Raw genomic sequence first — 25,879 nt, 5'->3', positions numbered from 1 at the left:
GGGCAGAAATCCACTGCACAAATCAGTCCAGGCTCCCAACCCAACTGTGGGAATGATGCTCCCTTTTCCCAGAGCTGCTCTCCCATGGTGAAGGGCTGGGCTGGCTGCTTGGGAAGCCCTGACATCTTAACAAAGTCCTTACTCAAATAAAAAACCATCCACTGGGATCAATAGCAGTTAGGGGAGCAGCTCAGCTGTGTTTTTCTGTATACTTTGCTCATCACTCTGCCTCTGGGAAAATCATCTGCTTTCTTCAAACAAAACTGAGTAGCTTTTTTTTTCTTAGCAGAGATGGAATCCTCTATATATCAGGAAAGAAACTCAGCCCACTGTACTTTATTATGGATTGTTTACCAGATATATTTTTTCAGGCTACTCATTTCAAGTGTGTTTTTAAAACAAACCCAAGACTGTGTTTATTTATTATTATTATTATACTTATACAAGAAAACAAGACTTTTTTTTTTTTAAGCCTGAACACAATTAAACTGTGCACAGACCTTCAAATTCCCTTTTCTCCTACACCTGACTTCTCCCAGAGGCCCAGTGGCACAGCAGCCCTGAAAATAGATGTGCACTGCAGAGTGCTCAGAAGATCAATACAGACCTGGGCAATGTGGACCAGGCAGGAAGCATCTGCCAGAGCCAAGGGTCCATCACTGGGACCAAGCTGCTGCCAAATGTCACTGAAAGCATCCACCCCCCTCAGTAAATCACACATGTCCTGAAGGTCAGTGGTTTCAGGCTCTGCTGGAGCACACTAAGAAACTCAATTTCAGAGTTTGGGGCCCTCCATGGAGAGCTTCTTTCTGCCAGTTTCTGCAGCCACGACATTGGGCACTGTCAACACAATATGCCACCTCATTGCTGCTGCCAGGCTGGGACCCCAAGACACAGACAAGGCTCATTTACACAACTTGCCTTGGACAACAAAGTGATGGCTTTCATTTGACAGAATGGGACACACTGATGCATCTCCCTGCATCCTGATAATTAGCATGTATTCTGCATTACAATATTGCTTTTATTTCAGCAAAACAAACCACCACATGACTCTGCAGAAGACAAGAACACTAATTAGATCAGTGTGCAATTAATATTATCAAGAAGGCTCACATCAACATAAAAACAATTCCTCTTTCTTTTTCTTTAAATGTACATTCCTAGCTATTTAATTTACAAACTTGAGGGGTTTTACCCAGTGTAAGGGAGGCACTGGAAAGGCAGAGGAAGGTTGTGAGCCAGCAGTGACCTCCACAGCCCCTCCCCAATGTCACCAGGGGTGAGTGACACAGTGACCCCTCTCTGCCACAGCAGATGAGTGACCCAGTGACCCCTAAAATCCATACACTTAGATCAATACTCTGCCTCAATTCCTTCTCCCACTCACACTAAATGAGAAAACCAGCTGCACACATTAATTATACAGGTGCTGTTTCAAGGGTGCCACTAACCATGACCAGCACCAGGAAGCATGAGGGCTTTCCCAAAATTCAGGTAGCTGCTGCCAGGTCCCATCTGCTCAGACAAAGAATTCCACTCTGCCTATTAGAGCTCCCCTTGTGCAGAAGCAGGGATGCAAAGGCATCTGCCCTTCTTAAATAAAGCTGTACAACAAAAACATTCGCTGAAAACATGACTTTAAGAAAGGAGACAGTCCTGGTTTTCCACAGCTCAGGCACAGGGAGAGCAGCAACTCATTTAGATGATGGAAAACCTTGAGAGGGAAACAGGACGTTTTTGTGACACTAGCAGGCTCCAGCACAGAGTATTGATGCACTGAATTTCTGATAGACTTTTGTTGCAATTTTGCAGTGTAACTTGGAGCTCACTGGTTGTGTAGTTCAATCTCCTGTGCTGGAGGACTTCAGTGAATTCAGAAGCAGAAGGCAATGCAATCCTGTTGAATAACATTATTTTTAGTGGTCACTCCCCCCCTGTTACCAAATACAAATGAGAGCCAAGATTTCACAGTGGGAATCTCTGTCTGCAGTGAGGGGTATTAGAAGATTTGCAAACCAGGCTCTCAGTAATTTAATTTACACCATCCTCATTTGCAAGCCTTGGAGGACAGAGAGCTATTAAAGTGTATCTCAGGCCCAGGAAGAGACTCAGGTAGGATAAATTCTCAGCTACTCACCAATATCACTGGGATAATCCTTAGAGCAGACTGAGCTGAAGTTTGAGTTTAATTAAGTTGCTTCTGAAAATCCTCAGAATATGCCAGACATTACACCCTTTCATGCTCACTGAAGTCCACACCTCCTAAGCCCAGCTGCCACAGGGCTCCCCACCAGTGGTAAAGATATGGAATTGTCACTCTCCACTCAAAAATTATTTGTCATCCATTTATTTGCCTGAAAGTCCTGCTCATCAGAGCTGTATCAGAGGCAAACAGGTTAAAAAGCACTGCAAAAAACCCACAGAAGTAAGACATGAGAGGAATCCTGTGGGTTATCACATGTCACTTCCCAGTGCAGCCACACATCTCTGAGGGATCATGAAGCTCTGCATGAGCAGCAAAAGTACAGAGGTCTTAGGACTAGAATATATAATTCATGAACAGGATTAGGCTAAAAGGGTACTTCTTCATATTTCCAATATAGCATGTTAAACGGAATGACACGTAGGGAGAGAAAAATGTTAATTCTAAGTCTATCTTTGTATGGTAACATTTTATTAGAGCCCTGCTTCATAACAGGCTGTATTTGTGACAAATGTGTTATTAAGGCCAAAGAGATGGGGCCACATTTCAAGGAAATTCTCTTTCCATAGCCTGCTGCAGAAATCAGGGCAGGAGATCACCCAGTGCATTAACCTGCTATCACAGCTCTCCTACAGCTCACATAGACTATTTCTACACTGAGTTACAATTTCTACACTAAAAACATTCCCAAGTCCTATGGAAGAGCTCTAATCAATCTGTAAAAAAACAAACAAAAAAACAAAAACCACCAAAAAAACCCCTAACTGAGCCTAATAATAGAAATAAAAGGGATGGACATGAGCAAGGGTGGCCAGAGGTGGTCCAGCAAGAGACAGCTGGCAGTGAATGTCAGACATGAGAAAGTTTGGTTGAGGTCAGCAAAAAGCCACTCCTTCATAAAGTCTGGTACTGCCACCTCTTCAAAGGGGTCATTTTTATGGAATGCAGCAAAAAGCATAAAAGAAATTTGGGCAAAAAGAAAAGCAATAAAGATGTGTATTTAGAGCCAAGGAGTAACAACAGACATCACTCTGACTAAATGCTGCACTTACAGAGGATGCTGCTCCAACAGCCAAGTCTCTAAATATTTTTTTGTAAGATGCATACTTCCTTTCTCTAAGAAGATAAAGACCTAGAAGAATGTGCATTTCTGTGTACTAATGCCTCAGGGGAAGTCTTACCTTGCTTTAAATACACTTCTTTGATAGCCAGTTTGACCCATTCAGAAATAACTTTTTTGATGGCTGTTTATCTTTGATTCTCTTGCCAGGAAAACACAGAGAACTCAATGTCTGAACAGTTGTCCTGTGATCCAATTTCATTCAATAAGTCTTTTAACATCCATAAAGGAAGAACCGTGGCCAAATTTTCTTATGGTGAACAGATTTTGAAAAAAACAAACAAACAAAAAAAACCCAAAACACAAAAAAACCGAAAAAAAACCAAAGGAAAAGATAGGAAATAACATTCTTTGAGCACTGTTATGGGAGCAATATGTAAAAATGCTGTATCAAACAAGAAGTGGAGGGCAGGTCCTTCCCTGCTCTGTGTCTGTGTTTTAGCTCCCCTGGCAGCCACAGCTGTAATTAAAAGTGTCACCACACACCCAAGGAGACAAGTAGGAATGTCAGAGAGTCCAGAGGAGAACCCAGCCAGGATTTCAGAGCTAAATTTAGAAGCTATTTAGCTGTGAGAGAGCAGAAAACAGTCAAAGGTGGCAGTGGGTTGGAAAAGTCCTGAAGTGGGGACTTGAGGGTAGGACAGAGCTGTGATCCAGCCTTAATCCCCATGCCAGGGGATGGGATAGACAGAAAATAAAGTGAATTTTTAGCTTGTTCCTCAAGCAGTCTTTGAAAAGCTTTCTAGTAGTAATACAGCCATTAATAAAATAAAATCAGGTAATAAAAAGGCCACAGAGAGAGACTGCTGGTTTTGGCTGGCATAGAGTTAATTTTCCTCACAGTTTCTGGTATGGGGTTGTGTTTTGGATTTGTGCTGCAGTGTTGATAAAACACGGATGTCTTTGTTATCTCTGGGAAGTGATTACAGAGAGCCTAGCTGGGTTCTGGAATTAACAGGTTGTACTAAAAAATGAAATTTCAATATAAAATGTCACTCAGACTGAGAACAAAATTAAATTTTGGAATATTTTCAAAAATACAGGGAAACGTCTGTTCAGAAAATTTCTGTTTCTGAAGATTTTTAAAATCAGGGATTTCTACAATTTCATTCTTCAAAATAAAATTTTCTAGACATGGAAGCATGTATACCACAGCAATTACTAAAATTGATACAAAATTAATCAGGCATTTATTCAATGCTGCATTTTCAACCTTTTTTTTTTTTTAATTTTTCCCCTAAAATTGCTACCTGGTAGGAGCACCAACTTTGCTTTCAGGCCAGGACAGACCTCACTCACATTCCTATAACCTACTAGGCTCTGATCATGGCTTTTTTGACCTATACAAATATAAATTTGCAGAATGATTATTAAAATCTAGGGATTAAAAACTACCTGAAAGCAGTTAATTTTCTCCTAAAGTGGGGGGTGTCAATACCAGCATTTCCATTTCAGGATGAGTTTGTTCACCAGCACAGAGAAGGAGACACTGTGCTGTTGAGAGTAAGGAGGTATTTGAGCATCCCTGCCGTGCCCTCCATAAATTCAGAGATAATTAAAGCTTTTTAAGGTGAGTGCAGGTTGCAGCAAACCACTCTGTGATTTAAAACCAGGATCTATTTGTCTGTTGTGTCTTTTTCTTCCAGGTTCCTGTTGTGGCGAGCACAGCAGAATTTGAATAGGATAAGCACTCTTCACAAATTCCTGCTTTCCATAAATTGCCCGGCGGATCAAAAGCAGAACCTCCATGCAAGAGCACAGAAATCTCCAGCCTTTGATTTGGAACAGATGAGGCACCCTATGTTCCTCCAAGATTAAAAAAACCCTGTTGGCACTGCACACAAGAAAGAGAAGCAAAGGGACGACGGGAAATCGTTCAAAACAAAGGAGATGGAAATTCAAAAATAGTACGAGCAACTCAGATGACAGATTGAGAAGCGGAGGAACAGCAATTAAAAGGATAATTTCATGGCCAAAGAGGATGTTCCAAACCAGTTAGAAAAGGTTTGGACTAGCAGTGAGCTGAACACAACGTAAGCAGTCTTCTGATGGGAAGGGGAATTGAGGCAAACTAGCAATTACAATTTTGTAATGTAGTTAGAGATAGTCACCTCTATCCATGATTTCATAAAAACAAGGGTGAACCAATCCTGGGATAAAATCACTAGCTCAATAGAAAAATGTAGATCACTCATTTCTTGAGCTTATTGAATGGGTGATCAAGAAAAAAGGTGACACCACCAAAATAAAGCAGAGTAGTTTATCACAAAAGCCAGTCATGAAAAAAAAAAACAAGTGTACTTTTTTCCTGGAGAAAAATTTGGTATAGAAAGGAATAAAATTCAGAAAAGCCTGTGATTTGGATTTTTAAGCTTGTCATATCTAATGATCACAAGCTAACACACAATTAAACAGCAGTAGGCATGGGTAAATCAGTCAGTTGTGTACCAACTTCAGCTGACCCAAAGTGTTGACTCCAGGCTTGTTCAGCTGTGCTGGGTCAGGGCAAAGGTTCCTTCCTCCAGCCCAGGTCTCAGGTCCTGACAGAAGAAAGTGTATCAAGGCAAGCTGATAGTGCATTTCCAAAAAGGAACAGCTGGAATGCTTTTGTCTTGAGTCTTTCTGGACCTGGGATACTCTGTTTGCAGTAACCAATGGAGACAAAATAGCTTTCCAGTTGGGAAGGTTAATGTATTTTAAAGGGTTTAAAAATAATATTAAAGGGTTAATGTATTTGCAGATAATAGGCTTAGGACAGTTAGAGTCTAGACTGCTAGGAAACACAGATGAACAGACTTTGGCTGGGCTTTTGGTTAGGTTTCCCCCTCACCTTCCAAGTTGCAAATGCAGAGTCACTCAGAAAAGTCAGTGTGAGAGCAAAACCTTAGACCCTGAACTCTTCTGAGCAGTTTATTTCTGCCCTAGACTCAAACTCACAGCACATTCACTTGACAACTTTGATACACTCATATAATGGGTCACATTGACCAAGTGAAACAAACCCTACTCAAGTCTAAGTTCACAAGGTTTCAGTCAGAGAAAATGAAAATCACTGCAGCAAGAAGGTAAAAGCCCAGAAATTGCTCTCCAGAAAAGCTACACACTGACCTATTCTGTTCTACACCATTTTTATTGTCCTACACAGTGTACCCAAGACATTATCAAATCTGGGAGAAACTTAATCCTACTCTTAAGGCACTATTTACATCCTTACATTGATCTTTCTACATTCTGTAGCTCTTCAAAGGACATGAAGAACTGAGGTCTAATCTTACAATTTCTGTCCTGGTTCAAGGGAAAGGAAGGAAAAGCACTGTCTTACAAAAGGAAAATAGTGGGAAACAGAAGTCAGAAGACCTGAAAGAAATAAAAGAGGAATCTGTTTATCCCCATCTCATAAAGCAAGAACAATGCCCAGATATCACAGTGATTGGCATTCAATATATGAGACAATGGATTAATTAGCTATAATCATGGCCAGCTAGCAAATGTTAAAAAGGTCATCTGATACTAACTGTGTGCAAGACAAACTGAGCTGCTTTAAAAAAAACACTGTCATGAATAATTTCTCAAGGCTTAACAATTCTGCATGCCTCTGTAAATTGCTCTTCTCCATTATAGTTGAAAAGCATTCTGCTAATTATTAATTGGATAATGATTTGTTTCTATCACTAATTCAATAAGCTGCTCAGAAGTGCATTTTGAAAGTTCCCAGCTCTAGAGATGATAAATATCAGACTTGTCTTCACATAACCTTGGAAGGCACGTGATGGAAGTGGAGCCTATGGAGCTTCTCCCCATTTTTGGTCACTCTGTGCCCAAAGTCACTGACCACCCCTCTGGCCTCTGACGTGGGCCCTGTGCCAGGGCAGTGTCACAATCATTTCTGCTCACAGAAAAAGCTGCAGACAAGAAAGCCAACAATAATCTCCCGGAGCTACCACTCCCTACTACCTCCCTAAGAGAAGCCAGGCCATTAAAAATGCCACATAAATATCACTGACAGAAAACAGGCTTCAAGGTTATTTAGAAAAGCCCCACGCATAGACAACCTCCCTTTTTGAATAGTGATAAAAACCAAGAGCTTCTCAAAAGAGCAAGTCATGCCACAGGCAAACCCACCTTCCAAAACCCAGCAGCTCCCTTTCTGTAGAAGAAAAGGTAATGTGGGGGAAAGGTATATTACTCCTCCTTCATGGGCCACAGAGGCATAATCAATTGGTACAAAAGCACATTGTTGAAACACAAACCATGGAAAGCTGCTTTATGAACCTGTGCAGCCAGCTGGAACAGCCATCAACAGCTGCAAGAGGAATTCACTCCAGGACTGAATCACTTCATTAGGGTGGAGGTTTTTTCCCTTTTATTACATGCAGCTCAGGCTGCTGATCTCCATCATGAAGACCCTCCAGAGAGCTGATTTTTCTGCTCCCTTATGCCCTCAGGAACATTCATGGTGCCCACTGTATTACTTAATCTCCTCCTGAGACATCTTTTCTCCCCCTCCCATCACACAGCTCATCTGCAGTCTTCTAAACTACTCCATCCTGTTCTAAGGAGTCCCAAGACTTCTGACTGTAAGTCAGAGAGCAGCAGTGGTTTGGGGGCAGCACAGGTACAGAATTTGCTCCTAAAATAAAAGCTTATGTCTGTGATAAGTGATAGGACAAGGGGGAATAGCTTCAAACACACAGAGGGCAGAGTTAGATTAGCTATCAGGAAGAAATTCGTAACTGTGATGGTGGTGAAGCTCTAGCACAGGTTTCCCAGAGAAGCTGTGGCTGCCCCTGTGTGTTCAAGGCCAGGCTGGATGGAGCTTGGAGCAACCTGGGATAGTGGAAGGGGACTGAACTAAGATGATATTTAAGGTCACTTCCAACCCAAACCATCCTGTGACTGCAATGAACTGCATATCATGGAAACTGGGAGAAAATGTCCAAATGGAATACATTTCCTGCTTGTTCTGCTTTTAATTCTGTCCTCTTTCTGTTTGATATAGGCTACTTGATTATACATGAAATATAAGTGACAGCACCCCAGAAAGCAGTGACATGGAAATATAATCTATCAATTTGAGCTGAAGACTGGCACATAATTGCAGGGACAAGACCACTGGCTGCTGATGCCATGTGTGCTTGGCATGAGGGACAGCAGGTGGCATAACAGGGATTTTGTAATTAAATGTAATTATCACTAGAAAATTCCAAATTCTTTCATTGAAAACAAACATGCAAACCTTCAAACTTAGTGAAAGGGAATAAAAATTTCTAAACAAGTAAAAGCTGAAGCAGGAGATATCTTCAAACAAGATGCTGATTGAAATAAATATACCTCCTCCAAAGCTTACACTTTTATGGGATTTTCAGGGAAATAAAAGAAATGCCTCTGGTATTCTGGCAGCATAGCCAACTCTAGCCCTCTTGTACTTAATTTCCAATGCAGAAACGCCAGCAGACCCTTAGAGTGAGCAAAACCTCAGTATTAAAGAGCAATGAGAAGATACTCAAAGAACCGTGTTCAACACCCACGGCAAACTCGTGAGAGCTACTCCAGCAAGCACACAGCTCGGAGGAGCTCCACAACGAGCCATGCAGTGCCATCCACACACCCCGTGGGCTGTTTTGCATCTCCTTACCCGAGCTGCTACAGCGGGATGGCTCCACCAGCCTGCCGCTCCTGTCGTAGCAGGCGATGGCTCTGAGCCGCACGCCCTCGCCACACTCCTTGGCCATTCCCTGGGATGGCATCCCCAGCTGCAGCTCCGATGCACCTCCTCTGATGATGCAGTCAGACCAATTCCCATGGGGCTGGGAGGTGAACTCCTCGCAGGGGCACGGCTCTGTCTCAACTTGAGGATAAACTTCTGTGTTCTGGCATTTGTCTCGCTTCCTGCTTCGCCCTGTTCCAACCACAGGAATCTGCGCGTTAGCTCAACATCTGCTGCTCTTGATAACAACACGTCGTATTACTTATACTTGCATGAATTCAACACATTAGAACCAAGACAATCTGAATGTTAATATTCAGGGATGTTTCTGAAGCGTCTGTTAGCTGCTGCCAGTGCTCTGGTGTGCAAGGACAACGTACTTATCTCCAGGGGCAACCAGAGAACTTGGAAATGCTGTTTTGATGGGTAGATCAAGGAGTAAAATACAAAGTCTTACTCTTGGTATGCTCTGCCCGGAAACCGCTTTGTAATTTCATATAATATCATTTTTCTCTAATTATCTGATGAAAATAAATTGATTGTTTTGTCTCTGTTTGCTCACAATCAATGGTTGCCAGGACAACTTCTGGAGGACTCTACATTAGCTACAACTTCTTTGAGATTTCTTTACAAATTAGTTAAAGATGTGCTGTGCACACAAACCGTGCTTTGAAGAAAACAGAAAAAGATAATCCTCAGTAAATTATTAGGGCTGGAAAGCATTTCAATGGTTATGTTTGCTTTTATGTTTTCCTTTGCTCTGTTCTCTCAACAGGTTTTAAAAAAAGGCTCTTTCAGTAGTTTTAGGAAGCAGCAGCATCCAAACAAACCATGGTACAGCTCTCTGCAACTGCACTCTCCCTGCCCTTCTCCTGCAGGACTTCAAGGCATGAGAAAGGGTCCCCAGTACAAGAAGAAATCATGCAAGAAAGAGAGTTCATGCTCCCTGAATCCCTACAACTGCTCAAGGGAACAAATGTCTGTACACAGGCTCTAAGGATAAAAATCAATGTTTTTATTGGCATAGGTCAGCCAACGTGCTGTGGAACAATCTTGATGCTGGCTGAGCTCAGGAATGTCTTTGCATTTGGCATCTGCACAGAAGGGAGAATTCATCTTCAGCAACAAACTGCATCTGTACCCCATCCTCAAAACGTTCCTTGGGGATCTTGGATGCACTAAAAACACTTCTGCAGAAGGTTTTTAAAGCTTTGATCCCAAAAGAAATGTTTTCTCTTTATTGCACACAATTAAGATACTAAAACCAAAAGACAAGTTATATAACTCAACAACCCCCTTTCGAGCCTGGAACCAAGAGTCATTTCACCACACACAAGCTGGGTCTCATCAATGCAATTTTCCATACAAATATGTTCCTCCAAAGTAAAGCCCCCTGACTGCAGACCCTTAATATCATCATCCTTCAAGCTGCAGCTCTTTCAAAATTTCATTGCCAGCCTTCTGGGGAATGTAGAATTTGTCAGCACAAAGGGATCTTAAACACCAAGAAATCAATTAGTGCCAGCATCTTTATAGCTTGGCAGATAAATCTATGTTTACATTTTTATCTATATATTTATGAGCAAATTCAGGTACAACTCCCCACACTTCAAGGAAAGTCTTTTAAAAGACTTTAAGCAGACTGGGAGCTCTCTAGTGGCATTTTCAGCATTTCCTGCTTGACAAGCCAAGAGGAGCCACAAACTCTCTATGTTCACTTGTATGTTCTGCAATGTTTTAGTAAACATGGGAATGTGGGATTTGCCCATGGTTTGCCATCATGACATGAAGCACAAAAGCACAACAGACTGAGGTAAGGATGTAATAATCTCACACTTATGTGGCTGGTTTTTTCCAACTTGCCCTGCCATCTGTTTTGTTGGAATCTTCCCCCTAATGAAGTTGCTATGAAAGCCCTATTTTGATGGGAAAAGTGACATTGACTCTTCACAAAGAAATAATTTTAGAATTAGTGGTAGTGACATTTTTATCATCTTTACAGACTGCTTTAAAAATTGCTGCTAAAAAGACCATCTCCAAATTTTTTTTGAGGACATAAACCCATCAATTAAAGTCTTTTCTATTTTAATTAGATTTCTGAATACTAATAAGCATTATATATATTAAATATTATGAGGTAATACATACTGTACATAAAAATGATAGAAAACATTAAAAATACAGAAATTGCTTTGTATCCATAATACAGTGAATTAACTGACTGTATTAATTAACTGAACACTCATCTAAAAACTGTGTTTTCATTATAATGACTTTGAATTTTGATATGTTCTGTAATAAGTCTTTTGCTTAAGTAATGACTAATTTTATATGTAGAGTCGATGATGAATTACAAAGTAAAATGAATAATACTATTAAAAATTGAGTGGGGGGCAAACAAATACTTAGCAAACAATTAGAAAATTTCCACTAAATGACATTGTTAATGAACTCTTATAATGAAGCCAAAACGTTCACTTGAGCATAGACACTCACAGTGATGCACAAGAGGAACAATTCATTCACACTCACAGAGAGGTGAAATGCAAATGCATAAAGGACTCTTCACATCACAAAATACTTTTGAAAATAGAATTTTCCTTAAATCTTTGGACTGAGTTCCTATGGATGAGATTTTTTTTTAAGACTTTTGTCCACCTCTATTTTTCAGGAAGTTTTTATGCAATTACAAGTCCACCTATTGTTCCTCTGGGGATCAAAAATTTCTCCTACTATAAACATACAGACATGGCATAGAGAACATTTTAGAATATGCTCTTTGCCAGAAACTACAGAGCACTGTTTTTCTGTGTAAAAGAGAAATCTTTATCCTTTAATGAGCCACACTGATGAGTGGCAGCCTGAAACCAATATATATACATAATGCTGTAATTGTTAGTAAAGCATACAGAACATCCCAGAAGTAACAAATTGAGTAACAAGACAGCCATGCAGGACAAGTGAGTCTAGGAGGAAGGAGCAGTGGTAGTCACCATATTTTGCTGTCCTTCAGATCCCAGCCTTGGTCCCAGCAGATATCTTACAGCAACTTTAGCACTCTACTGCACAGTCAAAATCTTTGAAGTTTCACCTCTGTTAAAGGAGCAAACTCAAGCCAGGTACACCACAGCTCTCAAACCCAACACACAAACATGAAAAGATGTGAGTGTTGAGAAGAACAATAACAGCAAATTTCTTGTAAACCTTCTAAGAACAGCATAATTCATTTTTATTTGATTTAACTACATATGTGGGGGAAGACAACTTGCAGAAAAACATGCAGTTCCAAACTATTCACATTAAGGAGTTTTAAATCTTTTCAGTTTGGTCAGCATTCAAATAGCATAATAACAAACTCCAACAGCAAGTATGGGAGACTGCTCCATCAAATGGTTTGAACTGGTGAGTTTAATGAGTACATATAAAAGATCAAACAAAGCTGTTCTAATGGTACAGTTTTTTCTTTATTCACAGTATTAATTTGCCCTGTTGAAGTAGGGCATACTGCTGAGCACAAAACTCCCAGTTTTAAATTTCCTCCAGAAAATCACACTGATTTGTACTCTTATACATGTATTTTCTGCATGCTTCCCAGATTAATAGGTCAGATAAACTTGCACAAAGCCTGGTCACTGTTTCATTTGGTTTGTGTCTGAAAAGCAAGTCTTCCTGCACTGTTCTTGTAGTGGAATGTGTGTAAGGCTGGCAATGATCAGCACCAAATGAAAAATCAATTAAGGATGGTAACTGCTCTGCCTGGACTTTCCCATCAGTGCACCAACACCCAAGAAGCATCATTCCCAATTACACAAATATGATAAAAGGTTTTACCTGTGAGTGATCTCCTCCTGCTCCTGGTGGTGTCACAGTCAGAGGAGCATGCTGTGAATTTGGACCAGGGGGTGAAGGTGCAGTCCTCCTTGCAGGGAACGAGGCACTCCTGGACAAGGGCTGGCATTGTCCCTGCCCAGCGCACACAGTCACCAACCTCGGCAGGGCCACCCTGCTCCGACAGGCATGTCACAGCTGCAAGCAAAGGGACAGCAACTTTATGTTCTTATACACATGGCACTGTACTCTGGGCAGTCAGTCCTTGTGTTCTATGCAAGATTCACTTGGATTGACAGAATAAAGCTGATTTGGTTTTAGGTCATTGTTCGTGTGTCACTCGATGATGTGCTGGGAGCTTCACAAAACCATAAAGACACACTCTTATTTGACCAGAGTGTTATCTAAATGGTGATATAAATTCAATATTCTCAATGAGGCAGTCATTGTAAGGGTTGTGGGGACAGTTTAACCAGTGATACATTGTACAACCAAGCAAGAAAACCGTGGCCATGTGCCAGAAAACATCTTTGGTCGAGGCCAGGATTCACAAGCTGTGATGCATGGGCTACTCATGGAATTGAAACTGATTCAAAGTCATAAAAAAAGCCCCTAAAAACTGTAAAAGAAAGCTTTCTTCTCCAAAATCATCATCTTTTCTATATTTCAGATGAAGGGAATGACTGAGCAGATGCTACAGCTAAGTGCTTTTTGCAGAAAGATATAAATACCAGGTCTGGCTCCTCCAAACTGAGCTCCTTAAATATTGTGATACTTCTTTTACTCTCCCACTCTATTGTCCTTTTTTAGAACTAATAATTAATTTTTCATGGTGGATACTGGCACTGTATAGCCATGACAGAGAACAAAAGTATTTAATGTATAAATCTGAGTCACAGGAAGCCTAGGATGAAACTTGCTAAATTCAGTGAATTAATTCTAAGTAATTATAATAAATAAAAATAGCCTGCACACCATGGAGCCTTTCATTTCATTAATAATAATTAATTCTCATAAAATCTCCAAGATTATGGGCTATTTATATCTTCCAGTGTAGGTTAAACAAAGCAAAGGTAGGTTGTGACTTGATTAAGGTAATAAACTCAGGGACAGAGTAATGAACTGAATTTGACCACGAGAGTTTAGTCATGACAGGCTCTCTGACTTCAGGCAAGTTCACACATTGCATCATAAAGCTACTGAGAATGAAATTATTTAATCCAGATTTTATTATTTAACTTTAACAACCTGTGATATCATTTTATGACAATTTCTAAATAATTCAGGTTTTTCAGGCTGCATATATTTTCCTTGTTGCCTGCATTCAATGTGAGTAGGAGTGCATGAAAAGAAAGGGAAAAAGAACTCGGTTTTCTTTCAGTTAAAGGATTTACTGGGGTGTAACTCTGCAATGAATACACATGGTTTTTTGGGTTTTAACTACAGTACAGTACGGGAGAAAGGAACGTGTTTGCAACCACCTAGAAATAAAAAAAACATCTTATTAAAATGTAATTAGATTTCTATGGAAAAAATCCGCATTTTGAAGAGCCTGCAAAAGGCGAGCAATTGTTAAAAGTCTCTTTAGACTCAAGTGACAGCAAATCAGCATATTAATAACCACCTCCAAATTGCTGATCCTTGCCTTTCACTCTCAGCCGTGTGACCCTGCCCAGCTCCAGCCTCACAGCAGAGCCACCACCCTGCTCAGCCATGGGAGGTGAGCACAGAGGTCAGCTCTGTGTGGGGACACGGCCCAATTGCCCTCCTCAGGAAGGTTAAATTAGTGACAGACTCTGATGCCCAAGGTCTGTGTAGCCTCATTACCTTCAGCAAGGACAGCCCAGGTTTGGCAGCATGGCTGTGGCCACGGGAAGGGTGGCCAAGGGGATGGAAAGTCCTCCACTGCCACCTCACGCAGCAGGAATGGAGATTGCAGAGCAAACCAGCCCTGCAATGCTCACCAGGAGCTGGCAGAAGAGCACAGTTCACTCATGACACTTATTAAAGTGACATAATGACATTCATTAAGTGATGGAAGTTCTAGGTATCGATGTTAAACTGGACACCCCACTGCTGTGCTCAGTTATTATCTAATGGCCCTGATCTTCTGCACTAATGGCCACAACTGTGAGCAGACAAGTAATTCCCCAAGTTCACTGAGCCTGTTTGGATGCCAAAAGAGATGGAGATATATATACATATTATCTATATATAATGACATATGAGATCAGGGCAAATATTTGACAGAGATCATGGAGCTTAAAGAAATTAGTGACAATGGAAACATGGGTAGAGGAAAGTTAAACTAAAACAAATAATACAGTGGATTAGATATGTATAAGCATGGAGACAAGAGGAGCTGAAAAGAATATTTAATGCATAGTCTAGTAAGAGGCGTAACACCTAAAGGAGGGGAGGAGGAGGATCTCCTGTGACTCTTGCTACATGCTTAAAGCCTTGCTTGTGGTGAGCTGCATGAACTGCTGAAATAAATTAAATAATTAAGCAAAAGACCATTAGGGCATTTTATTGGATTGGGAAGGGGCAGGCAGGAAGCAGGAGAGATGATGGACCCACTAGTCCCCTTGTTTCTCCTTGCTGCAAACTTCCCAGTTTACTTAGCTTTAACTTCTAAGAGAAAAATATTTTCATATACAGGCACTTCTGGAAAGAGAATAGGAGAAATTTGTTTTCAGTGAACTTTCAGGGAAGTAAAATTATTTATCCTCAGTGGTTTCAAACTACTGATTGGTTTGGTTCATATGTGGTTTATGCTGCATAAAAAACATTTCCCCCTAATCCTCAGTTCTGTCACAATGGTTTTAAATAAACTCATACCGCAAAGCCATTTCTGTTATGTCAACATCTCTTTTGTTTTTTCAAGTGGGATACCCCCAGAGAGCAAATGCAGTCCATTTGCAGCCCTACACACTGAGAAAAAAAATCAGAGTAATAAATCCCTCCTAGGCATAATGTGTGATTTCTACCATCTCTGCAGCACTTAAAATGGACACAAACATATGAATAAAACAGCTAATAATAGGACACTGCCAGATAGATAAAGGCTTTCAAATTATAATATTGATTCCCACGAAGAGGGGAAATGCAGGATTTCCTTTTGAACTCCCACTATTCCTTTTTATTATCACCAGTCAACTCCACTAAACTAGAATCAAACACTTAGGGCCAAACCAAAACATTTTCTCTTGTAATGATAAACATGAGATGACAAATTAAACTGAAAGGTAGCCACTTTTGAGAGGCTAGAAGAAAATAACTTTTTTCAGGGAAGGGCTGGAATTGTTTGGCAGACTGTGTGGATGCATCTGTGAAGTTACCAACGCAATACAGCGAATAATCTGAGCAATGAAAATAGCTGCAGATGCAACTGCTTTGCTTCAAAGCATAAGTCAAGTATTAAATGTAGAGCTTGGGGAGCAAATTTCCCATTCTGCTGCCACAGGGCCCTGCCAGGAGACTGAGCAAGGGCTGCTAAGGGGATATTCAGTGCGACAGTCTCTGCCTTGTGGCTTTGCATTGCCACCCACCAGAGCAGGAGTGTGTGCCAGCATCCCAGCATATGGCACACAGAAACATATGGGAGCTACATTCTGTAACTACATTTCTCCTAAATTGAAAGTAAATAGCAGACACTTCTCCTATAAACTTTTAGATGGTGAAATCAAATGTTTGTACACTGTCAGATTGCAGAGGCACTGAAGGCATCCTTGGATGATGTTGCATCGTCACCAAGGAAGTGTGTCAGCACCAGACTGAGGGAGCTCAGGTGCTCCCAGGTGCTCATGCCTGACTTAAGGGCATTGGAGATGATCCTAACAAAAGGAATTGTATTGAGAATTGCATAGGCACAGCAAGGCACAGCATTGCATCCAATAAGGAAACACAACATAAATTTAATTCCTCTTAAGTAAAAATCCAATTACAGACAGCCTCTGTAATCATATTCATTTACCAAAGTTAGAATCAATTCTCCTTGAAAAATGCATTCCAACAGATTCCAAAGGGTAAAAAGCTAAAGACTGAAAGTATCAACTATGAACCAGTAAAATTATATTGTACCACGGCACTTCCAATTTGAGAAAAGTAAATTAGTGTTTTCAAAACTCTGGAATTAAATGTCATTAGAACATCTGAAAACAATGACTGATAATTCCAGGAAGGTACACTCAGGCCAAACACTAAAACTAAAGCTATGCAGTAGTGCAAATCAAATGACTGGAATTAATACAGGAACAACAGGATGAGCTATGAGGCTAGGCAAGGGCTTTAATGCCAAGAGGTGTAGGCACAACAAGGTAATGATCTTTCCTGTCTTCAAATTCCAAGAATGTTTGAAAAATCAAAGCCAGCATGTAAAATCAAAGAAATTATTTTAATATAGCTGTTTACCCTCAGAAAAATCCTCATTTCTGTTGCATAATTATTCTTGGTATCCCACAATGTAATGAGATAACATATCATTTCTTACACTTATCACTAGTGGTAAGCGAAAAAGAAGTTAAGGGATAATATGCTAGAAAAATAAAGAATAGAATAACTTTAGGGTCTAGACTTGCTCACTATAAGTACAGTCTCAAAACTCACAATGACCTAATTTATTTTCTATATTGATGCTCCTTTACACTTACAAGTTTCTTCAGAATCCCAGGTGGAGCACTTAAGAAATTCTTGGCATGTTAACTCAACCCATAATTACAGGAGGCCAGAAGCAGACATAATAGAAGACATAAGACTCTGCTGAGACTCAGATTTAAATCTAAGGTCCTGATTCTACAAGGACATAAATATACACTTAACTTCACCCCTGTGGCAGCCCCCTTGGGATGCAGCAGCACTCCCTGCAAGGAAGTGTGTCCAAAGCCTGGACTTACAGAAACCCAACATAACACAACCAGTAAAAGTAACTCTGAGGAAAAGAACAAATGATACCAGGAAGGACATCACAGACACAAATGTCATACAAAGAACTGAGGAAGAGCTGGGACAACTAGTTATTCAGCAGGAAAACAGTCTCTGAGGTCACCAGTTTCCCATTTTGTAATTATTAATGATATTGACAATAGTGCTAAAGGGCTGACAAATGCCACCGAGCAAACAGAGTGCTGAATAAACACGGATCCCAACCAACAGGCTCTACAAACAAACAAGGGGAGCCCGAGATGAGCTAGGGATGCAATAAAGATGGTAAATATCAACTGAAAAGATAAAAGGAAAGCAACTGAAATGATTTGCATGAAAAGGGGTCGGGGAAGAAATGGGCGGAAGAGTTGGGTGCAGAGCATTAGCATGGAGAAGAGATTGTAACACGAAAGGGGAGAAGTTTGGGATAGAATTAGAAGGGAAGGCAAAAAGCAGGCAAAGCTGTGAACATCCTTCTCAAGCTAAAGTTTCATGTTTTAGCTGCTCTTTAGGTTGGTTTCTCTCTGCAGCCTCTCCATAGCAGACATGTACATGGTTAATAGAGGCACAGGAGCCTCAGAAGTAGTCCAGCTGCAGCTTTCTGAGCACCAGCAAGGTGGGAGGACACTCCAGTGCCTTTTAACGCCATCAACAGGACTCATCTCTGTTCCATCCAAAATAACTCCTTGGAGTAGGACTTTTCTTTGATACTCATGGATGAGGTGATTGATCATTTGGTTTGGAATACAGGACTAGAACTGCTGTGAGAGCTGAACTGCACAGTTTTGCCAAGCCGTGTGACTTGAGGTTTTATTTTTCCTCATCTGTGAACCAAAATTGTTTGAGGAGAAGCAGGAGAGAAATACATTGCTGTAAAGCCCATTCCTCCTCCCACCCACACACTGAATGCAGAGCACAGCATTGATACGTTGATGTTGAGCACTACTTTCCTATAAGTGTTTTCTTATTCTAAATGGTTCACACACTGCCTGGCCAGAAAGGCAAAATAATATGAGTTTTTAATGTTTCAAATTTACTTTGTCCAGAGAATAACTGCAATCTGAGTGCTTCTACATTATGCAATCAGTCTAAAGAATCTCTCACAATTTTTCCCTTTTTTTCCCCCTCACATTATTATAGGTTTTGAATTGCTTTTACTTTCATTTTCTATTAAATAGAAAATCAATGGAAGTGCATTAGATGATTAATGATAGAAATTATGCTCCTTTCAGAGAACATAAAACACAAAAACATGTTAATTTTTTCCCTCTTTCTGTGGCCCACAATTACCAAAATTACTCGAGTTCAATTTCTTTGTAGCGCCTATCATCAAGTTATATTTAAGATGAATTATTTATTGCACAACTTGAAAATAAGACTAAGACATCCTGCTATAAATATGCACATTGAGACGACAGTAAATACAGAGAATCAAACACACCAAATAACACAAGAGAGAGAGAGAGAGAGAATGGAAAACAAACACAACATTCGCAGTACTTCTAGTAACTCAAGTTGGAAAATCACTTAGCTGATAAACCAAGCACTGACTTTCCTTGCAGTGAAGCACAGACACTGAATCCAGAGCACAACACTAACACCCACATACTCACAACTGCCCCAACATTATGTTTAAAATATGATGGTCCAAGGTAACACCTCAAGACTTGAGTCCATCCCTCCTCCTCATCTCCCCATCCCTAGCTCTGGCTCTTCTCCTTTTGGCATTCAAACTTCCCACTGTTCTTGGCCCCTTGCTCAGGGAGCAGCAGCTAAAGCCACTGGGACATAAACAGACCCTTCAACAACTTTTCAACTCATCCTCATCTGTATTCCCCTCATGGAAACTGTCCTCAAAGTTTTTCAAGTACCAGTGGATTTTGTATATATGGTCCTGCACAAAACTCTCCACTTTAACAATCACTTTTCTACCATAAAGAACAGATAAGAATACTAAATGCTTTGAGGTCTGAAGTCTGGCTACTCATCTCCAGCCTAAAACTGATAATACAACTGAAATTACTTTGACTGAAGCTAATAAAAACACATACTCAAATAATTCATGTTATCTAAATTAAGTATCTTTCAGCCATCATACAATACTGTCCACCTCATGAAAGAAAAATAAAGATACTGGACTTGAGATTCAAGGGTCAGCACAGTCTAAGTACAGTAAAGACACAGTATTTACATTAAGGGTGAGAGAGGCAGAAAGAGACTGTGAAAAATTTCCCACCCTCAGCCTTGAAAAATTAAATGTTTGAGGGTTTTCAGGAGATTTACCCAGTGGGAAAACTAAGTTCGCAGATTGGAATCCCAGTAAGAGCAAAGTGACACTGATGTGTGGGAGTTCCATACATAGACACATAATATATAAATCATATATCCAGAAAGGCTTTTATACATTTCTAATGTGCAGGGGAAAGGTGTCTTTTGGAAACCCTGTGCCAGGGTATCCCTTCTTTGGCAGGGGAAAAAAAAAAAAAAAAAAAAAGAAGACAAAACCAAACAAAAAAAGACCCAAATTCCCCAAAAGTGACTAACAGTCCAAGAAGGGTTTATTTCTAAATTGGACATGCAAAAGACCTTGATTCCCGTAAGTATAAGAACTGGTATTTCCCCTGGCTCATGCTAAATGAACTTTTTTGTGTGTGAATGAAGCAGATCAACAGCTTTGTCTCTAGAGAATAAAAAAATAATTACACACATCTTTCCTTAGGTTTGCTGTTCAGACCATTCTCACTGCTAGTACATTCCTTTTAACTCTTCTTTTGAAGCTAACAGATCTAAAGGGACTATTTGTTTTTTCTTTCTAGTCTCTTAAAAACAAGGCAGAAGATCAAAGATGCAAAGGGAGATATCTCACAGGACATTATGATTTTCAAACAGTGATCTTCTCTTCCTTTCTTACAGGCAGAAAAAAAAAAAAGAAACATTTCTTATTTAGCTGCTGCTACTCATCTTAAATTTGCACTAAATTGTTATAATTGAGGGCAGTGTTATAAAGCAGATTGTAATCCTGCAGAAACAATAGGAAAACTCACAATTATTTCAACAACAACACAACAGATCCTATTACACTTTCTTTTTAATGATTCTTCCATGAATAAAGCATTTGTTTGCAAGCATTTGTTTCTAAAGCAATTACACAATCCAAACACTGATCACAATAGGATTGTTCATGTATAACTGATACAACATTTGGACACAGAAAGTTCTCTATCATGATCATGATTCCTTTACCACTGGTTCAGATCATATAATTAATGGTTTACTTAACTAAAAAAAAAGCAATCAAACGCAATAAAAAAAATACAATAGACTATAAATTGCATCAGACCCAGGAATAGTTTCCACCCTGCTGAAAGATTATTAGTATTTTTAGCTAATCTTCACATTCTTCATTCCAGGCAACCACAGGCTGGGATACTGCACTATGCATTCTGCTGCATTTTCTTTTATTACAGTCTTTCCAGAACTGTATAATAATTTTAATCTTGGCTATAATAAATCACCAGTTATATTCTCAGTTTATACCCTCTTTTCACCTGTGAAGTTTTGTTCATCTTTGTTGGAGCCCAGAGCAGTTTCTCCCATAAAATTGCTCTCTGTGTGAATCTTTCTCGATGCAGAAGGTTTCTGCCAACTGTCATTACAAGATCAGAGGTTTAAATTGAGGAGCACTTAAAGCAGGGGAAGGTCATCTTTAGAAATTAACTCGGAATAAAATTTTATAGAAGTGGAGGTGGTTGTTCACACTGTGCCACTGCAACAACAGTGGACCCACTGGACAGGAAACAAAGTCTATCTCAAATCATGCCCAGCACTACCACAACCCTTAAAACCAAAGGGACATAACCAGAGGGACTTCCAAAATTTCCCAAAGCGGTAATTATTTCTTTCATTTTAGAGTAAGTTATTTAGGAAATAAAATTCAATGCAAAACCAAGTCAATACTTTGAAAATCCATCAGGATTCACATCACATTTCATTTTCAGAAGTGAGAACTGATATTTGGAATTTTAAGTGTGTATTTCAAAGAAACGGTAAATAGCAGCTTTTTAATTCATCAGAAGCCCAAAGGAAAGGGAACTTTCCATACAAATGTGCTGTACTTGGGAGACCAACTCTTGCTGTTGCTGTAATGAAAGTATAAATACAGCATAGCAGGAATTCATAGTAATTTGTTTCTATGAGCAAGTTTGACGTGGCAGAGCCAAATAAATTCAGATTGTACAGCTACAGAGAAGTGAGACATTCTCTGAACTACTGCATTGGCATTTTGCCTTCCCTCCATCATTCATGGCATCAGACCTTTGTCTCAATTTCTCTCTCAACCATTGTCTTGTCCTGTTTGAAGGCCCACGCTCCAGGGTTATATCTTACCAGTTAATTAACTTTCAGAGTGGAAACACAGCAAAAATGACTATATAAACTTTTGCTCATATATATCAAAGCCAATGTCAACCAGTGTGGTTCCTGTGTACCTAATCCAGGAGACTTATAATAAAATCTCATCTTCCATTTACAGCCTGAGGCAATAGCAGGTCTTGCAGAGAGAAATGTGAAGTGATGAGGTTTAGTAGAGCAATAACGTTGCTCAACAGTTTAAATATTGGTCTAGCTACTGAACTTTATGCCAGGAGGTTCTGGCATTACATTATTAAATGCCAATATTTCATCCACGGTTTTCACTTACTCAGAATAATGCATAATTCATTTCAGGAAAAAAAGATAAAAATTGGAGTTTAAGGTATTTTTTCTATCCTCACCCCCACCAAAAAAAAAAACCAAAAAACCCTTGAATGTAACATTACTTTTCAGCAGATCAAGGCAACACTAATGGGGAAGTATGGAGATTATGTGTGTGTATAATATATGAGTTCTTCACTGCAAATTAGTGAACAATTTAGTAACAACATCCTAGAAGCAATGAAAACCCTTGCCTTCATTCAGGCCTATAAGGTGGGAGCCAACAAGGAATAAAGGAGAAATCGGTTAAGCTGGCAAGTTTGAATCAACAAATAAGGAAGAGGAGGATAGTCGGAGGCAACTTTGATTTTTATTTCACTGATTTTTCACCTCACATCAGATCCCACTGATGTGTATTAAAAAAAAAAAAAGGGTGAGAAGGAATTGAACAAGAGCCAGTGTTTGAAAATAATTTTGCTCACAGTTCAAAATTTCAATGAAAAACCCAGCAGTGAAAAGGATGAAACACAGGAAAAGAATAAAGAATCTGAATGGGAATTGTAGTCTGAGAGGCTGGGAGCATCCAGGAGCTCCTTGCTCAACTCTGTGCCACCCAGAGAGGAGCAGCCCCTGGAGCTTCTGAATCCTGTCATTACAGAAAATTCTATGATCTGGCATCAAGATATGTGTATATCTCTTACAATTTACTGCCAGTCTTGATTTTTTAAGGTTTTTTTTTAAAGTGCAGGGTTAAATCTAAATAGGTTTATTAAGATGCTGTCTAAAGAAAGTTTCACCAAGAACAGTTTTTAAAAGTCAAGAAAACTTCTTATCATTTTGTTCCAATAAAAGGCAAGAGAACACACAGCAGATTTAGATCACCATATCAGTAGTTTTGATTTACTCACCTTTTCAATGTGAAGACAAGCAATTCCCATATATAACTTTATTCTAAAGCTGTGACCTTGACTTTTACCAAAAGTTCAGTTGTATGGGTATTGGTTTTGAGGCAAGATGAAGGAAGAAAGGAGTTCTCACAGATAAGATAATAAACTGTCAGCTGCAGCTTATGAAATACTACTGTTTCTAATAGATGATCTGATTTAATATATGCCGACCGTCAACTCAAAAATTATGACTAGGTCATTACGTAGCACAGTGGCTACAAAGCCTGAATTACTTGTTTGTCTCAAAAAGAATTAGGTGTGTGAACCAAAGACATCCTCACAGCCTTCCATGTAAGGATCCAAAGTAACAGAATAATCCTAAATTCAATTAAATACCACATAATGGGGGTGTGGTTAACATACACAAATTTGGATTTTGTCAGAAGGTGAAGAAAAGGGCTTTGAAAAGTACTATTGGTAAAGTTACTGATTGCATCAAGATGGAAAAAAAAGTTTTACCTAGTTGTTGAAAATAATAAAGGAATGCATAAAATGGCAATTTTAACTATTAACCCACTGTCCTAGGTATTCATACAACTGTAGAAATAGAGTGAAGCTTATGAAAACACCACCTCAAACCCCATTATCTCCTGAGAGTGATGAGAATTGTGTAGCCATATAAACTGCATACACAGGAAATAATCTCTGTCTTTTTCTCTATTCAACTTAAGTGCAGGTTTTTTCTAATAAAGAGAAAAAAAGATGAGCTACCAACACTGATGTGTCCATCAATGAGAAGTCTTGATGAGACTCCTATGTTTTCCAATACAGTAAAAACACAATAAACCCCTGAGATTCATATGGTGCTTTGAACAGACTTTTATATCCTACATTGTCCAATATAACAACAGCTTGCTTCACATTGTTACATAAAATTATTCTAGAAAACATAGTTGTAACCTAGTTCCAATGAACACTTAAGTTAAAAGATGCAAGATTGACAATCCTTGTGAAGCAAAGGATGAGCAAAGGTTGTAAAGAAGTGAGGAACTGCTTAACTCTCCAAAGTTTCACATGCTTATCTACCTTTCTATTGTACGTTTAAAATGCAGTTTAATACACTTTCCATTACAGCTACACTGGGAGTCTTCAGCAACAACCTCAAACACACATTATATGGAATCACCTCCCAAAATCAAATTATTCTTTATCAAAACAAAATCTGCTACACCTATAAAAACACTGAATAAAAAGCCAACAACAGTCACCTGCTACCAATATTAAACAACTCTTTTCAGAGTAACTTACATGAGGAAATAAAGAAGTAGGAGGTGGTTTTTGCCCCCCACAGGACAGCTGCCCATGTAGACACACTCTGAAATACAGAGGCACTGCCCAACGAGACACCTGCATCCCTCTCCCAAGTTCTCATGGCTCCTCCATCACCTTCACATCATATTTCAGCTCCTCTAACTGAGGTGACGCAATGAGGATATATTTACTCACCAAACCCTTAAAAAACAGACTGGAAATGTTTACACAGTTATCACATTAACATATGTGTTGGGGTGAAACCCTGTTGTCGCCAGTATTTAACAGTGAATTCACATGAATGGAAGAGCAACATAAAAGCTTTTCTGTAAGGACATGGAAATGATGGTGACATGTTGTATTTTATCTATAAATTTTACATCTTTTCCATCTTTGCAATAGTCTCTAGAAATGAATGGTAAACTTTGGTGTGTCAGGGTGGAAACAGAGTAAACTCCATTCAGCCTAGAGTGTAAACCATGAGCAGGAACCAATGGAGAACAGCTGGAATGGGCAGCTAGACTCATGCATTCATATAGATATATTTGCATTAAAGCTGAGTAAAGCATCCTGGAAAGCTGGCCTGGTAGGGAAAAGAATACTGAAGAAAGCCCAGAAAAAAGAGAAAAGCCAAAGTGAAAGCTCACCTATCAGGAATCCCTAACCATGGTGGGGATAATCTGGAGTATGAGAGATCAGCCAGACTCAGTCAAAGGCTATTCACTGCCCTCAGAACAACAACAACTACTAAAAAGGTGAAAATTGGGTCAGGTTCCTGCAGATTAGCAGAAGGCTGCAGCACAAGCATGGAAAATCAGAATTAGCAATGGGCATTAAAGGTAACAAAGGATCCTCCTGCAAATTGGCAGCAGACACCCTCCAGTCTCCCACCCACCTCCTCAAAACCTGCCCAGGCTCTCAGCACCCTGCGCTGGGCAGGGCAGCTGCACTCCTGGGAATGGATTTTCTTTCAGGGACAGGGCTCTCAAGGATAAGCCAGCTATTTCAAAATTGTCTGTTCTAATGAATTCTGGCTCTAACAAACCTAGAGAAACTGATCTTGATGTGTCAGAGGTGAGCATCAGCTTGTTTTTGATTTGCATGAAAATGTTGGAACAAATAATCATCCAGCAGGGACAACTATACCAAAAAAATGGAAAAAAGTTAAATACATCAACTTTCTATAATAGATTGATGGACACAGC

The 25,879-nt window shown here is 39.7% G+C and overlaps 1 protein-coding gene across 3 annotated transcripts in view; it reads right to left on the bottom strand.

Moving 5' to 3' along the window:
* Positions 1–25,879, bottom strand: part of THSD7B (thrombospondin type 1 domain containing 7B) — a 295,328-nt gene that overhangs the window by 82,873 nt on the left and 186,576 nt on the right. For all 3 annotated transcript variants that reach the window (XR_014853539.1, XM_085067129.1, XM_085067128.1), the window contains exons 14-15: positions 12,865–13,059; positions 8,962–9,225 (exon numbers count right to left, since the gene is read on the bottom strand). Coding sequence is in view for 2 of the 3 variants with exons in the window: in XM_085067129.1 (XP_084923255.1) it covers positions 8,962–9,225; positions 12,865–13,059 (459 nt within the window). In the remaining variant the exon portion in view is untranslated. The remainder of the gene's footprint in view (positions 1–8,961; positions 9,226–12,864; positions 13,060–25,879) is intronic.

This window comes from Lichenostomus cassidix, chromosome 7 (genome assembly GCF_008360975.1).
Source record: "Lichenostomus cassidix isolate B80296 chromosome 7, HeHo_3.0, whole genome shotgun sequence".
Lineage (NCBI taxonomy): Eukaryota > Metazoa > Chordata > Aves > Passeriformes > Meliphagidae > Lichenostomus > Lichenostomus cassidix.
The sequence above is the reverse complement of the archived record's forward strand: the minus strand, read 5'-3'. Positions and strand labels throughout refer to the sequence as shown.